This window comes from Austrofundulus limnaeus, unplaced genomic scaffold (genome assembly GCF_001266775.1).
Source record: "Austrofundulus limnaeus strain Quisiro unplaced genomic scaffold, Austrofundulus_limnaeus-1.0 Scaffold33, whole genome shotgun sequence".
In the NCBI taxonomy this organism is placed as follows: Eukaryota; Metazoa; Chordata; class Actinopteri; order Cyprinodontiformes; family Rivulidae; genus Austrofundulus; species Austrofundulus limnaeus.
The window spans coordinates 528,728-543,360 of record NW_013952435.1 but is presented as its reverse complement, the minus strand read 5'-3'; the positions used below and the strand labels follow the sequence as shown (position 1 = coordinate 543,360).

General features: G+C 40.5%; 2 protein-coding genes across 2 annotated transcripts in view; both read right to left on the bottom strand.

Annotated features, from left to right (window-relative positions):
• Positions 1–6,514, bottom strand: part of b3galnt2 (beta-1,3-N-acetylgalactosaminyltransferase 2) — a gene marked incomplete in the record, with an annotated part of 13,997 nt that extends 7,483 nt beyond the window's left edge. The window contains 5 exon segments of the mRNA XM_014005923.1: positions 185–280; positions 533–732; positions 4,160–4,260; positions 4,573–4,699; positions 6,289–6,514. Coding sequence (XP_013861377.1) covers positions 185–280; positions 533–732; positions 4,160–4,260; positions 4,573–4,699; positions 6,289–6,406 — 642 coding nt within the window.
• Positions 6,515–8,494: 1,980 nt separating this feature from the next.
• The window catches only part of gng4 (G protein subunit gamma 4), a 12,002-nt gene continuing 5,863 nt past the window's right edge, over positions 8,495–14,633 (bottom strand). Inside the window, exon 3 of the mRNA XM_014005921.1 lies at positions 8,495–12,154. Coding sequence (XP_013861375.1) covers positions 12,026–12,154 — 129 coding nt within the window. The 3' untranslated portion in view covers positions 8,495–12,025. The remainder of the gene's footprint in view (positions 12,155–14,633) is intronic.

The window sequence follows — 14,633 nt, the reverse complement described above, 5'->3', positions numbered from 1 at the left end:
CTCTTATTTCTATAAATTAAAAATAAAAAAAATCATCTTTTTTTTAAGTAAATTGAATTTGAGATTAAAATCTGATTGAGCATTAATAAATAAATTTGTTTTTTCAGCAATGTTTACGCCTGAGGAACTTCAAGATCCCTGTGGTCCTCCAAGTAGACCCTCCTGAGCATCTTAGGAACCTAACCTTAGGCAGGATGAACTGCTCCACTGGTTTGTACCAGACCCAGTTCACCATGGTCCCGGTGCTGACGGAACTAAAGCGAGCCGTGACCACAGCCTCCTGCAAACAAAACCATGCCTTGAAGTTTGGAAAGAGTTAAATATGTGCATCAGAGTGATCCACTTTAAATAATCTGCTGCAGGGGAGTCCAGTCCTGGTCCTGAAGGGACGCCATCTTGCAGGTTTTGSAGGTTTCTCAGCTCCAACACACCTGTTTGAAACCCAACCACTGAGTCAGGTGTGGGAGCGGGGAAACGTCCTCCAGCTGCCCCCCAGGCTTCACCCAGAGAAGAGGGTTYGAGGCCTCGTTACCTCCTGGTCCAGCTGCAGAAGCTTCACCGTCACGTTGCCCTGGAGCTCGGGCCGGGCCCCGCTCTGAAACACCCCGAGCCGGGTCACGACCACCGGGTGGAGGACCTTGAAGTCCAGGGCGATGGCGGACACATCGGAAGGGACGAGCACCGCGGGGTCAGACACTTTAACGATCTGTATCTCTGCATCCTGCCCTGTCACTGGGACGCAGATCAAGAAGAGGCACATTAAAAATTTATCCCCACTCGAGCATGCAGAACAGATTTCTTCTTTTTTTTCTTTTCCTGACTCGAGGAGGGGAAAAACCCTCAAGAGGAGAAACGGCTCCCTGCTGAAGCTCCACTATCAGCACTTTGAGGAGCTGGTTTTCAGGATTGCTGCCTTCAAAGTGAGCTCCTGCTCGGCTCGTGAGCCTGGCTTCTTAATTACTAAAGAAGAAGTTTATTACTCAGGAGATCAATGAAAAGATCAAGGCTGTTAAAGRGAAGCAGGCTTTTTCACTTTAGATGCAATCCACGCGAGTTGAACCGCTCCCTCCAAAATAAAGGCAATTAGGGGAGAAGAATCGCAACAAACGAACGAGCGGCTCATCAAACCAAATGTTGTTTTTCACACCGGCTGCAAGATTTCACCAACATATGGATGATAAGAGTGTTTGGACAAATGCCTACGATGATTAAATACAAACACTCACTTGTTAAACGTGTGGTCCGTAGTTTAGCTGATTAGGACATTTTTTAAACAGAAACTGGTTCACTGGTTTATGAGATATTTTACTAACAAAGAGTTGAACCCAACAAGTAATGACAAAATAATGTGTGTTTGGGACATGGATGGAGGAATGGATGGATGGATGGATGGATGGATGGATGGATGGATGGATGGACGGACGGACAGAAGGACGGATGGATGGACGGACAGACTGAGGATGGATGGACGGACGCAGGATGGATGGACAGACGGACTGATGAACAGATGGATGGATGGATAGATGGACGGAGGATGGATGGATGGATGGACTGAGAGATGGATGGATGGACAGACGGACGGATGGATGGATAGATGGATGATGGATGGATGTACAGATGGATGGATGGATGTACAGATGGATGGATGGATGTACAGATGGATGGATGGATGTATGTATGGACAGACGGGTGGACGGATGGATGGATAGACGGATGGATGGATGTACAGACGGATGGATGGATGGATGTACAGACGGATGGATGGATGTACAGATGGGTGGAAGGATGTAGAGATGGATGGATGTACAGATGGATGGATGGATGTACAGATGGATGGATGTACAGATGGATGGATGTACAGATGGATGGATGTATGGACAGACGGGTGGACGGATGGATGTACAGACGGATGGATGGATGTACAGACGGATGGATGGATGGATGGATGGATGTAAAGACGGATGGATGGTTGTACAAACGAATGGATGGATGGATGGTTGTACAAACGAATGGATGGACGGATGGATAGATGGATGTACAGACGGATGGATGGATAGATGGATGGATGTACAGACGGATGGATGGAGGGATGGATGTACAGACGGATGGATGGAGGGATGGAACCAATTTTCAATCACTAATAATCACAGGCTACTAACTAACAATTAGCATAGATGCTAACTTAACATTGAAAACATAGAAACACGTCCAGAAGTGGAGTGAAAACCAAAAACCGTATTTACCTCTGACAGGAACCAGGAAGTCAAAAACAGGCGTCCAGTCGATGTGTTTCAGCATCAGGTGTGAACGAGGACAACTTTTCTGATCTAATTAACATTCAGCCCAAACAAACACGTTTCAACAACAATTAATTGTAACACGAGCTCCGACTCGACTCCTGAGTCCAGTTCCTTTAAAAGCAGCCACTCTTGTTTTATTTTTTTTTTCTCTTCCAATTAAACTCAACATCTCACACTGAAAGCTGCCCACAATTCTGAGGCAAATCACGTCATTAACGCGCCGGAGAGCGGAGGAAAATAAAGCAATCCTTTAAAAAGATAAAATGACCTTAAAGGCCGTCGTCTGAAGAAGTCTGTCCTGATGAGCGGTAATTATGTTTTCCTGACAGCGCCGATGACACAGCTGAGCCGGACCGACTCTGAAGGTGAAGAGACGCAACAATTACTGCCGACTTTCAATCCCACAAGTGATTATGTCCAATTATTTTATAAACGGTTTATCTGCGTTTCCTATAGCTGGACTTTTTCCTGTTAGGAAACTGTTTCTGCTGCTGCTGGAGTATCAGTCATTTCTGCACGAGCCTTGAATACAAAAAGGAAAAAAAGAAGTTGTCCTTGAGCTTGTGGGTGAACATGAATAAAGGTGTTTTACTTTTTTTCATTCTGAATACTTATTCTTTTCATTCTTTCTACTCCTCTGCTGCCGTTCTGCCTCCGCTTTGCTCCTAACGCAAGGAACACACCAGTAGGCTTACAGGGGACACAAATTAGCATATTAGCATCTTAATGTTTTTTTATTTGTCTGCATGTCTGTGCTCTGTTATATGTCTGTTAGCAAAATATTTCATAAACCACCCAAGGTATTGTTGCGAAACTCTCTTAACATAATCAGTGGACGTACGTCTACAATACATTTCAGAGTCAAACCTGTTTAAGATGGTCGCCACAGAGTTTGAGTAAAACAACCAGGAAGTCTGCAACTCATTATCTTTTGGAGTCAACACAACTCAAGATGGCCACCACGGTTTGTCAAAATTGCTAAAACTCAGACAATTTAACAAATATTAGGATAAAATTGGAGGTGGTAGTAGCTGAGCATGGTCCACAACAAACATAGGAGCTACACAATGGATTAACTTTTTGGATCATTTTAGATGGCTGTCAAAACTAAGCTACCATATGTACGGTGTGGTACGGGGGCCAAAATTAAGACTATTGAGCACATTAGCATTAGTATTGAAGGGGCTTGTGACTAGCATGCCTAGTCTGGTGTTAGCATTGGAGAGGCTAGGGATTAGCATGCCTTGGTTGACATTAGCCTTGGAGAGGCTAGGGATTAGCATGCACAGAGTGGTGTTAACATTGAAGAGGCTAACATCTAGCAGGCTTAGCCTGGCATTAGCATTGAAGAGGATAACGTGTAAAACACAGCAGCATCAAATTAATATTAGTAGCAGCATTACTGGTAGTATTATTTTTGTTATATTTTTTATTTTCAAATTTTATTCATTTCTTAAAAGAAAACAAAAGTTATTCTATGTACAATAAAAAATAAAATATTATAATATGACTTGCTACTCTGACACTAATACTTCATTGTATTTCCTTGATAAAAGGTTTGTTTCTTTTTTGTGTCCAATCTATTGGGTGACCAGCTTAGGCATGCTAGTCACTAGCATCTTCAGTGCTAACGGATACAAATAGTCWCCTTCTCATTTGCTAACGCCAGCCTCTCAGGTGCAGATCAGTAGCTGGTTTTGGAAGAGATCCTGCTGTAAAGACGTGACCACGGCTGGGTGCACAATAGTCTTAATTATGACCCTGCACCGTAAAAATGACTTTAACTCAGTTTATTGATAAGATGATCTCAATATGCATTTGTTTAATAAAAGCTTTAATTTATTTTTTAATTTTCTTACCTGGCTTGCTGAAGTTTAGGAGGGAGCAGGAGTAAGGATCCTCCCGGTCCTCCTCCGGAACGGGACATCCACGTTGACCCACGATGAACTTCACAGTCACTCTGAAAATAAAAAAAAAAAACATTTATTTTTTAACCGGCGCTTGGCTACAGAACATCTAACGCCTGTCTGTTTGCTTCCTCTCTTCCCGTTGCTACGGTTACCGAGCGTTGCTCAAAGGCCCGCCGCCACACCTYATCTGCGCTCAGATCGCTGAGCGGGGAGGAAACGGACCAGAAAGAAGAAAAGAAGAATGGAAAGCGGGAACAACATCACCCAACGGTCAGGTGAAGATAAAAGAGGAGGGCGGAGAAGACGGCCGCCAGCTTTATTCTCGGCAAGGCGGCGGAGTTTTGGCGCTCCGGCCCACAAACCTGCGCCGGAGGCGAGGGTGGTCTCTGATGTAGCCCAGCCAGGTCTCCCTTATCGCCTGCCGCAGCTCGCCATGGTGCCTCGCCGACAGCACCCCCACCAGAACTTCAGAGAAGGGCGGCGACTCATCTGGCATGAAACGAGACGGAAGATAAAATTCACTGTTAGCAAAAATATCTCACGAAACCTTCAGGAAACAATCTTTACCTGTAAATCTACAATTAAATTCAAGATGTCCGCCCCAGACTTTAAAAATTACAAATAAACTGCTATAAAATCACGAGAAAATGTGAGCTAAAATTTGACATGGTAGTAGCCGAGTCATCCCCAACATGTATTATAAGCACCAACAGATTGTCCAAAATCAAGAGTTTGTCTGTTAGCAAAATATCTCATGAAGCAATGGATGGATTTAAACGAAACGTTCAGGGAACAATCATCCAACGTGAGTCTACAACTGATTAACTTTTGGAGGCAATTTAGGTGAAGATGGCCACCACAGGCCGCTTAATTAAAAAAACACTAAAATGGCTACAACTCAGTCAATTTTACAAACAATGAGCTAAAAAATTTAACATGGTAGTACCCGAGAGTCATCCTCAACATATCCAACTCCATCATTTCTTATATTTCTCAATTTTAGTTTAAAACTGATGAAAGACTACAGGTGATATGCATTCCTTTAGGGAATATTAAAGTTCCTGTGACATGTTTATCCTTCAGATACAAAAAGTCAAAGAAAACTTTGTTCTATTTAAGAATCTTTGCATACCACACGTTATTTTACCCATATGGACATGTAAATTACCTATTTTCTTTTGAACTTGGCTCGGCAAAGGGGAAACAGGAAGTGACATCATAGGGGAACTCCTTTAAGAAAAATAACTCTCTGGTCTTTGTTTATTGAAATATTATTATTTGAACTCTGATTCTTTTGTTTGTTTCTGTCTGATAACGGCTCAAAATCTAAAACATCAGGTTCCTCTCCACAGTTTCGGCTGTTCAGCATTTTAGCTTAGCTCTGTTTWYATTCAGACATTCCCCTTTGACATCACTTCCTGTTTCTTCACATGCAAATATCTCAACAAGTGTTCATCTCAGCAGCATGAAAATTATTTTGTAGTATGTCCTCAGTGTTATCTTTCCAAAAATGTATTTGTATTACTACAACAACTTTGATGTCACAGGCACTTTAAACCTTTAATTTAAACCTTTAACCGGTTGAAAGAAAATTATAAAATGTCAGCTAAAATACAAGAAATTGATTTTGTATATAAATAAGCCGCATATAATTAAAATCTGTTCTAAAAAGCAATGTTAAACTACACAAAWACAATAAAGATGGTTAAAGAAAAAAGCAGGCAGATTATTAACAGTTTTCTCCGTTTGTTTTGACTATTCACATTTATAAAACCGACCATTAAATCAGTTGATATTCTGTTTAAAGATGACACATTTTACAGTCTGATTTCTTTTTAACTCAAATAAATAGTCTGAAGAAGAAAGAGAGATGCTGTTCGTCTATCCCAGCAACGCCCAACAGAACTGTAATGTTCAGATTATTTTTCTTTTATCTAAAACACAGATTTTAATCGAATAATAACTAACAACCACAACGGGGCTGTAAAAAGCCTAACTTAGCCAGCCGCTACCAGGTGAGGAAAAGTTGGGCTGTTTTTCCGGAGGTAACGTCGGGGTTTGTGGCTAAAAGAAAGTACCCGAGTGAGTGTTGTTGTCCGGCGGGGTGAAGAAGAAGAAGAAGGGTCGTCGCGCCAACCACAAGTGCACCAAGACGGCGACAGCACAGGGCAGCAGAATGAGCGCTAGCCTCCGCATGGACGGAGCCCTTCATTCAGCCGGAGCAGGCTTTCAGCTTGGGCGGAGCGGAGACTGTTCCAGAGCCGGAGCTGCGCGCCGCTGCCTCGGTGTGTGCAGCTCCGAGTGTGCGCTTCATTTCTAGCTGCCTAGCGTCTGCCTGCACCGCTCGGAGAGCCGGACCAATGGGAAGCGAGGAAATCTACCCTGGTGCATGCTGGGAATTGAAGTTCCAGGGTGCAGCCAGTGGGCTGCTCATCGAAATGTGATCATTTTGTGACAAATAAACATGAATAAATAATAATTACATTTATAATTATTATATATTTATAATTTATATATTTATAATTATTATTGTAATAGGTACAACAAACAACAAAGCACAAACTTAATAACAGGTATTAACAGCTGATTATATTATTATTATTGTATTATATTATTATTAGTAGTAGTAGTAATTGTAGTAGTACTTAGTGAACATTAAAAGACACTAAAGGTTTATGGTTGACATTGCTGTTTATCTCATAAAAATACCTGCTACTATTACTACTACTACTGCTACTACTTCTAGTACTACTGCCACAATTACTAATATTTCTACTACTATCTGTCTACTTCTACATCTATTACGTCTAATATTACTACTTTTACTTCTAATTATATTTCTACTTTTACTAATATTTTTATTATTTTGTTGTAGAAGTGCTACTTCAAATACTATTCTTGTCTGATACTTATTACCAATTATTAATATCTGTTGGTGTTTTCACCTGTTACTGTTATCTATTGTTAGGTTATTATTTAATATTACCTTTTGTTGTTACCTGTTGATGTTACCTCTTATGTTATTACCTTGCAATTTGGTATTACCTCTTATCTGTTTTAGTTACTACCTGTTATTACCTTTTACCTGTTGTAGTTATTACCTGTTATTACATTTGATCTGGTGTAGTTACTACCTATTATTACCTTTTACCTGTTGTAGTTATTACCTATTATTACCTTTTACCTGTTGTAGTTATTACCTATTATTACCTTTGACCTGTTGTGGTTATTACCTGTTATTACCTTTGATCTGTTGTAGTTATTACCTGTTACCTTTTACCTGTTGTAGTTGTCCTTTACTACCTGTTCTTATTACCTGTTGTTGGTATTACCTGTTATGTTACATATTGTTATCTGTTATTGTTCTTTGTCCTTGAAGACTAAAACCCAATAAAATACTTTGGGACATGCTGTTTATCACTTTAAAAAGATTATTTTTTATCTTAATTTCCTTCTGTGCACATTGTGAATTTCCAATGAAGAAACCAGAAAAACATTCTGCAGCACATTGAAAATTAATGTTTAAATCACTTTAAATCACTTTATCTCCTTGAAACTCACGGCGACACGTTCCGGCCCCGAGACTAAAGCAGAACTTTATCAAACCTGTTTGTCAGCGTCTCCCATAAATCACTTAAATGGGATTTTTTTTTTTGTGTGCTCAGAGATGAACATTTGAAGAGGATTTCTCCTGACTCTGAAAGCATTAAGGTTTCTCCTGAAGTGCTGGGTTCTCCGTGACACAAATATATTTGTAAACATTTCATTTGCATTGCTTGTCACAAAAAAGTCTCGAGTTCCGTGAATCCAAATTAATTAAAGTTAATCAGCACTAGCTTCAATCATTACTTTCAAAAAACTTTATTACCCACTTTTTAATCTTTCAGTTACAGTCATTAATGACAGCTGTAAGTGCAGCAGAAGGTGTTTTTTTTTTTCGTTTCCCCAGCTTGAGGCTGTAAACGGACACGCGAAACAGCAACACACTCCATGAATGCCGAAGTCAGCATCTGAAACCTTGAATTATTAATGGAGCCATTCTTCATGCTAATAAAAGGCGCATGTGTTGGTATTTTATCTGTGTTCAGTGAAAACTAACTGAGGTCAAACTGACTTTTAATCTTATTTTTTTAAAAGGGACAACATCCAGATGGTCTGTGGCTCGGCTCGGCCACAGGAGGTCTCCACAAACCAGAACCTCCAGCTCATCCTGCAGGGCCCGCGCCGAACCAGGCCTTTCTGTAAGACCTCGCCGAGGCAGAAGGACTGGAGACACGGCACACGTGAGTTACTGTTTTCTTTTTAATTCATTTCATCCTTCAAAGGGTTTACAAAGCCTGCTATTTAAATGCTTTTTTTTTCTCCGTGGAAAAAAAAAAGAAACCAAAATACTCATCAAATATACAGCTGCACATTACTGACACATCCAGACTCTACTGAGATTATTATGTGCAGAGTGGCACCCAGAAATGAGGAGGCAATACTTCATATCATCATAATAGAGTTCTCCCGTAAATAAATTCATGCAATATTTGTCTCTAGCTGTTGTGTTTCTTTCAGATTTGGCACCATCTTTATGATGAGGTCTGAGACCTGGAGTTATCCTGAAAATACAACCGCGGCTCAGAAAAAAGAAGTGTAAACATGTCAATAAAACCAGGATCAAGTCATATTTTCTTCAAAATGAAACAAAGTATCAAATTGTTGCCACCTTGACTCTGTACATTTATTTTATAAAAATAAGGTAATTTTTAATGTTTGAAATGCTAGTGTTTTGCTGAAATATGCAAAGCCTTCCCTGAAAAAAAAAAAGACTATCTTGTTGGGACCAGACATTGTGAAACCTGTCCTGTTCTGTATTGATGGTGCCTTTCCAGATGTGTAAACTGGGAAGGCCAGAGGCATTCATGTACCCCCATATCATCAGAGAGGCTAACAGTAACAGCTAACCACTAAAATGACTGTCACTCAGTCTGCATCCCAGTCCTTCCTCTTCTATGAGCTGAAGACTGGTGGAACTGACACAAACCTGCTGATGTTAGCTTTGTAGTTCGCTGTTAACGAACTAAAGTTGGCAGAACCTAATTTAGCAGAAGCTATCAATAACAGCTAACCGCTAATACAACTGTCACTCAGTCTGTGTCCAACATCTTAGTCTCCTTTGAGCTGAAGACTGGTGGAACTAACACAAACCTGTTGTTAGCTTGTTAGTTAGCTGTTAGCGGACTAAAAATTGGCGAAGCACAATTTAGTAGAAGCTAACTGGTTTGCTAACACTTAGTTCTGCTATTAACTGTTAGCTGATTAGCAGAATCATGTCCACCACTGTTAAAATGTAAATTGTTCCTCCAGATGTTTCTCGTTTGTATCATTTACTTTTTTTGCCCCTAGAACAAAATGTTTTTACATTTTTTACCGCCAACAAACTCAAAATTACCTTTTTTACCTCTTTATTTTCAACATTGGATTAGGTCTACTCTGAATAAAATATGGGTTTATCAAATTTGCAAGTGATTCTGTTTTCATTTACATTTTACACAACTTTTCTCAGAACCGTGGTTGTAATTTGACAACAATAGTTTGTTCAAGTCCAGTATCAAGAGAATGATTACTGATTGGATTCAAGTATCAGGAGGGAAGAAAATTTCAGAATGCCCAAACCACCAGAGATCATAACTGTGTAAACGATCGCTGTTTTTTTTTATAAAATACATAGACGGTATCAATAATTGCATGACTTATAAATAAATGACTTTGTCTAAGTATCATACAAGCTCATTAGCACTTCACGTCATGTAGCTGTCAGTGCTATGCAACAAATATTAAATATTACTACTGATAATAACAATATTAAGAACGATTATAACAAGTCATCGTAAAAATTAGCAAAAAACTAGTCAACTACCATGTAAAGGAAAGGTTTCAACAGTGTGCTTTTTTTTTAGTCTAAAAACCAAAGAGAAACAGTAAAAGGCTGCAGGGACCAACAGCGTGAGGATCACACCGTTGTYATAAGACGTTGGCACTGGAACGTACTGTACACTCTAAAAGACCGACAGGCCCTCAGAAAGAGAGGAAACCGTCTAAAAAACAGGAGCGAAGAAACATGCAGCCCCTCCGGTTTGGCTTTAATGTCAAAAGGGCTCGCCGTTCATTCAGTCTGGGACAGGCAGAGAGGAATCGGGCTCAGGAAACAAAAACTTTTTAAGAACAACAGAAAACGCCTCCAGCTGGGAGCTGCGATGAATCCACTTTAGTTGTCGCAAATTATATTAAAGGTACTCATTACCAAGATATGTATACAGCTAAAAGATTTTAAAAAATCGTAAAGTAAGAAACAAAATCTGCATGATAGTTTTCTTGTATGTGCTTTAACAGTTTTTTAGCAAAATTTGTGAACCTGCATTTGTTTATGTACGAAAAAAGCTGAAAAAACAGAAAATATTGATATTCATGTCGATATTTGTAAATATTTATATTTGTTGACAGAGCTGCTTGACTAACATTCCGTCTTTATGTTCTTGCGTGATCTCTCAGAACCCATTCTGGGAACAAACTCCTGGCAGAACTTACTTCTTGGGGTGATACGTTCCAAGTGTTGTGCGATTGGTCAAAACTTTGTGGGCGTGATTTACGCCGAAGTATGTCACTCTATTTTTGCCTCATCTTTACAACTATTCCGGCAACAATTTCTAAAGGTTGTCAAATGGCAAAGAACTCGTGGAAGAAGATATCGCAGTTATTGCGCATRGARGARACAGCGTGGAGACACCGGTGGCTTAGCCGGACAGCGTAGGGACACTTTCCCGCACCTGTCTTTTTAGAAATTTGCAAATTACTGCTTGCARAAATACCAAATCTTCTTCACAAAATAAACATCCACCTTGCCAGCCGTGCTCTCGCTGTGTTGTTGCCATGTTCTGTAGTGGGAGGGGYTTACCAGGAGTTGCTGCTGCAAGTTCTCAAAAGAAATTACCAAAGTAAGAACAGATGTCTTGCATCTTTTGAAACATTTTTGTCTTATGCAGGTCAACTCRAGCTTCCTCGTGGTTTTCAGCGGACTCTATGCTCGACTCTTACAAACTGCGCCATTTGATGTACACTTGAAAGTCTGTTTTCATATTTTGCAATGAGTACCTTTAAAGGTGGCATTGGAAGTGACAGATTGATAAATAATTCTCGTCTCGATCGTTGTTTTGTCCTTGAAGGCGTCCCCCACCCGCTTGGTTTCATTACTGGTGGAAGCGGATGTGAAGCCTCATCCTTCTTAATCTGAGCGAAGCTGAAATTACTCATCTTGTGAGATAAAGGTTCTGTCTCTCAGCTTTAATTGGACCAAACGAGCAGGAGAACCACGACTGACGGAGGCGTTGCTACAAACAGTGACGCATTAGCAGTCAAAATAATTAAAAATAAACACGAGGCAAAATTATAAGGTGGAGAAATTAGTAAAGTTGTTTAAAAAGTTGGAGAAAATTTCTGTTTCCTGAGGCAAATTGGGATCTAGCACAACAAAAAGGGAATAAAAAGGGAAAGTAATCTTTCATCTCATGAAGCATTGAGCAAGGCTGTTCTCTAATAACAAAGCAATAACAAACCTATTTAAACAAGACATGATACGCTCACTGGGTGGCCGCCTTGGTGGCCGACTCCCCCAAAAACTTCAGCCACCAGGACCGAGCTGACCAACAACAGAGTGTCCGCCAGGCAAACCTCAACTCAATGCCTATTGGCCAGTAGCTTCAGGTGTGGTGAAGACAAGAGAAGCCAGGCAACGCCATGCCCGGACCCGGACCGCTCGAACCGGCAGGGTCATCAGAGGATGGTGCAGAAGAACTTCTTCTCCCGGAAGGGGTTCTCGGAGGCGGGGACGGGCACGATGAGGGGGTCCTCTCGTATGTGGGCGTCGCAGTACGCCATCAGGTCTGCGGCCGCTTTGGAAACCTGGAACGTTTGAGACCAAAGAACAAGATTAGAGGACCAGGCATTATCTTCAGGGTAACAGAAGATTTAAAGTACCGGTGACATCGAATTTTTGAAACGAATATGAATACATTTTTGGAAAGATAAAATAACATGCTGTAAAAAAATAAAAAATACTAAATTCATACCACTGAGATGAACAGTTGCTGAGATATTCACATGTCAAGTAACAGGAAGTGATGTCAAAGGGGAATATCTGCATGTGAACAGAGCATTGCTAAAATAGATAACAACAGACTGTAGAGAAGAATCTGTTGTTTCTTTCAATTGTTTTGAGTCACTATCAGACAGATGAAGAAGAGTCAACAAACAAAATCCAGGGAGTTCATTTTCCTTAAGAGTTCCCTTTTGATGTCACTTCCTGTTTCACGTTGGCTGAGTCAAGTTCAAAAGAAAGCATGCCAGTAATGTGAAAATATGGTAAAATCATGTATTTTGTCAGGTTTCCTAAATTTAAAGATGTTTTCTATGACCTTTTGTATTTGAAACATTTATATTTCAATTACAGTGAAACAGGAAGTGACATCAAAGGGGAATTCTTTAAGAAAGAGAACTTTCTGGTTCTTTCTGTTCATTGGTTATTGAAACGATTTTATTTGAACTCTGACTCTTCTTAGTGACCTAAAAACTTGAAGAAACATCAGATTATTCTCTACAGCCTGTTTTTRCTCTTGTAGAAATGCTCTGTTTACATTCAGACATTCCCCTTTGATGTCACTTCCTGTTCCTTCACATGCAAATATCTCAACAACCGTTATCTCAGCGGCGTTTTATTATTATTTTTTCACGTCATCTCAAATTTGTTACAAAAATTTGATATCACAGGCACTTTAAGATGTTTGTCTGGATTTAGGTCCACAGGAATGCTTTGAGTCTTTTTTTAGTCCAACGATGAGTATTTCTTCCAACAGCACGGGATTAATTTGTGTGCAGACGTCCACCTGGGAACAGGCGGGAAACTGAGGAGCAGCTGCAGCAGAGGGACGGCGGCGGTTCAGAGTAAAAACATGGAGGACGGAGCCATCTGATGTCCCGCCTGCCACTTCACCTCACCCACCGCCGCTCTCAGGAGAACACCACACAGAATCCATTTTAGCGTGCATCAGCCTCGGTTTTAAAGCACGAGTCATGGAACATAAAAGTTTTGACAAAAGTAAAATAAAAAGAAAGTATGCGCATTTACATGATCGCCCCCTTTTCATGGRTTTCATCAAATAAAAACACTCAGATTAAAATGTGCACTTACGTTAATTAAATCCAAAATAAACAGGCATATTAATCCGACGTTCCTACACTTTCTGTATCCGGTTAATCCGAGCCAAATCTCAGCAAGCTGGGGCGTTTCTCCAGCAGTCAACGAGGTCAAAGGTCACCAGTTCATTCACAAAGAGACAAGCAACTATGGTCGAATCTAGGATCACCAGTGTGATGATGATCTCCTTTATCGGCGGGAGATAATGATAACCTGCAGAGAGCAAACCCCCCTCCCCCTCAGGACGAAGCCAGGCTCTGCTCGGAGCGTCGGTTCAGACTGATTTAATTACAGCGTCAGCCCCACGACAGAAGCAGAGCCGTCTAATTAACACAGATCACATTCCTTCGGCTGATTGAGTAATTAACGAGGACGTGGTGACCCTCCAATCAGCAGCGGCAGAGAAGACTCTGGTCGCTGACACATGCTCACCCCTCATCAGAACAATTCATCGTCAACCTGCCGCTTTGGATTAGAGCCGAGTCGACTCTGTCTGTCTGCTGAAACTCAGCAAGTAATCTCTGGACGTGCRTTCACAGCTGATTATTTGCTGGAGTCGACCCAAGATGGCTGCCACTGCTAAGTGATTTTAGCCAAAACAAAAATGGCTGTAACTCAGTAAGTTTTTCAGGTATTTAGCTAAAATTCGGTGACCAAAATGGCTTTAATTTTGTCCTTCCTCATCATAATATGTTCAGTTCCGTTAAATTTTTTTTTTCTGCAACAGAGATAATCTGAAACCATCATCTGGAACCATTTGGTGAGAGTTGGAGCAGAAAAACAAACAGAACTGTGCAGAGGCGGCCATGCATAACTCTTTTTTTCTTTTAATTTACAGTAAATTTGTTGCCTTCTTTTCCCTGAAAATACCTCATAACAGCTGTGCTGCGTCTCAGCTGTTCTCAGCTGTTGGACTTCAGAGTTTCTCTTTGGAGAGATTCTGTTCATCTTAAAGGGAACTCCGACTAKTTGTAATATTAGATATTATCTGATAAACATGTACTTGAAATATAAAAACGAGACCGTATAAGTACTGGAGGTTGTTTRGTTTTTATAAATGTGAAAAAAATATTGTCGCAGGATTAATAATAATAATAGCTTAGAAGCTAACACCACATATACAGTATATCAATAATACTGTATAGCGTAGGGCGATATACTGTATGCTGTTAGTTCCCAAGCTAATAA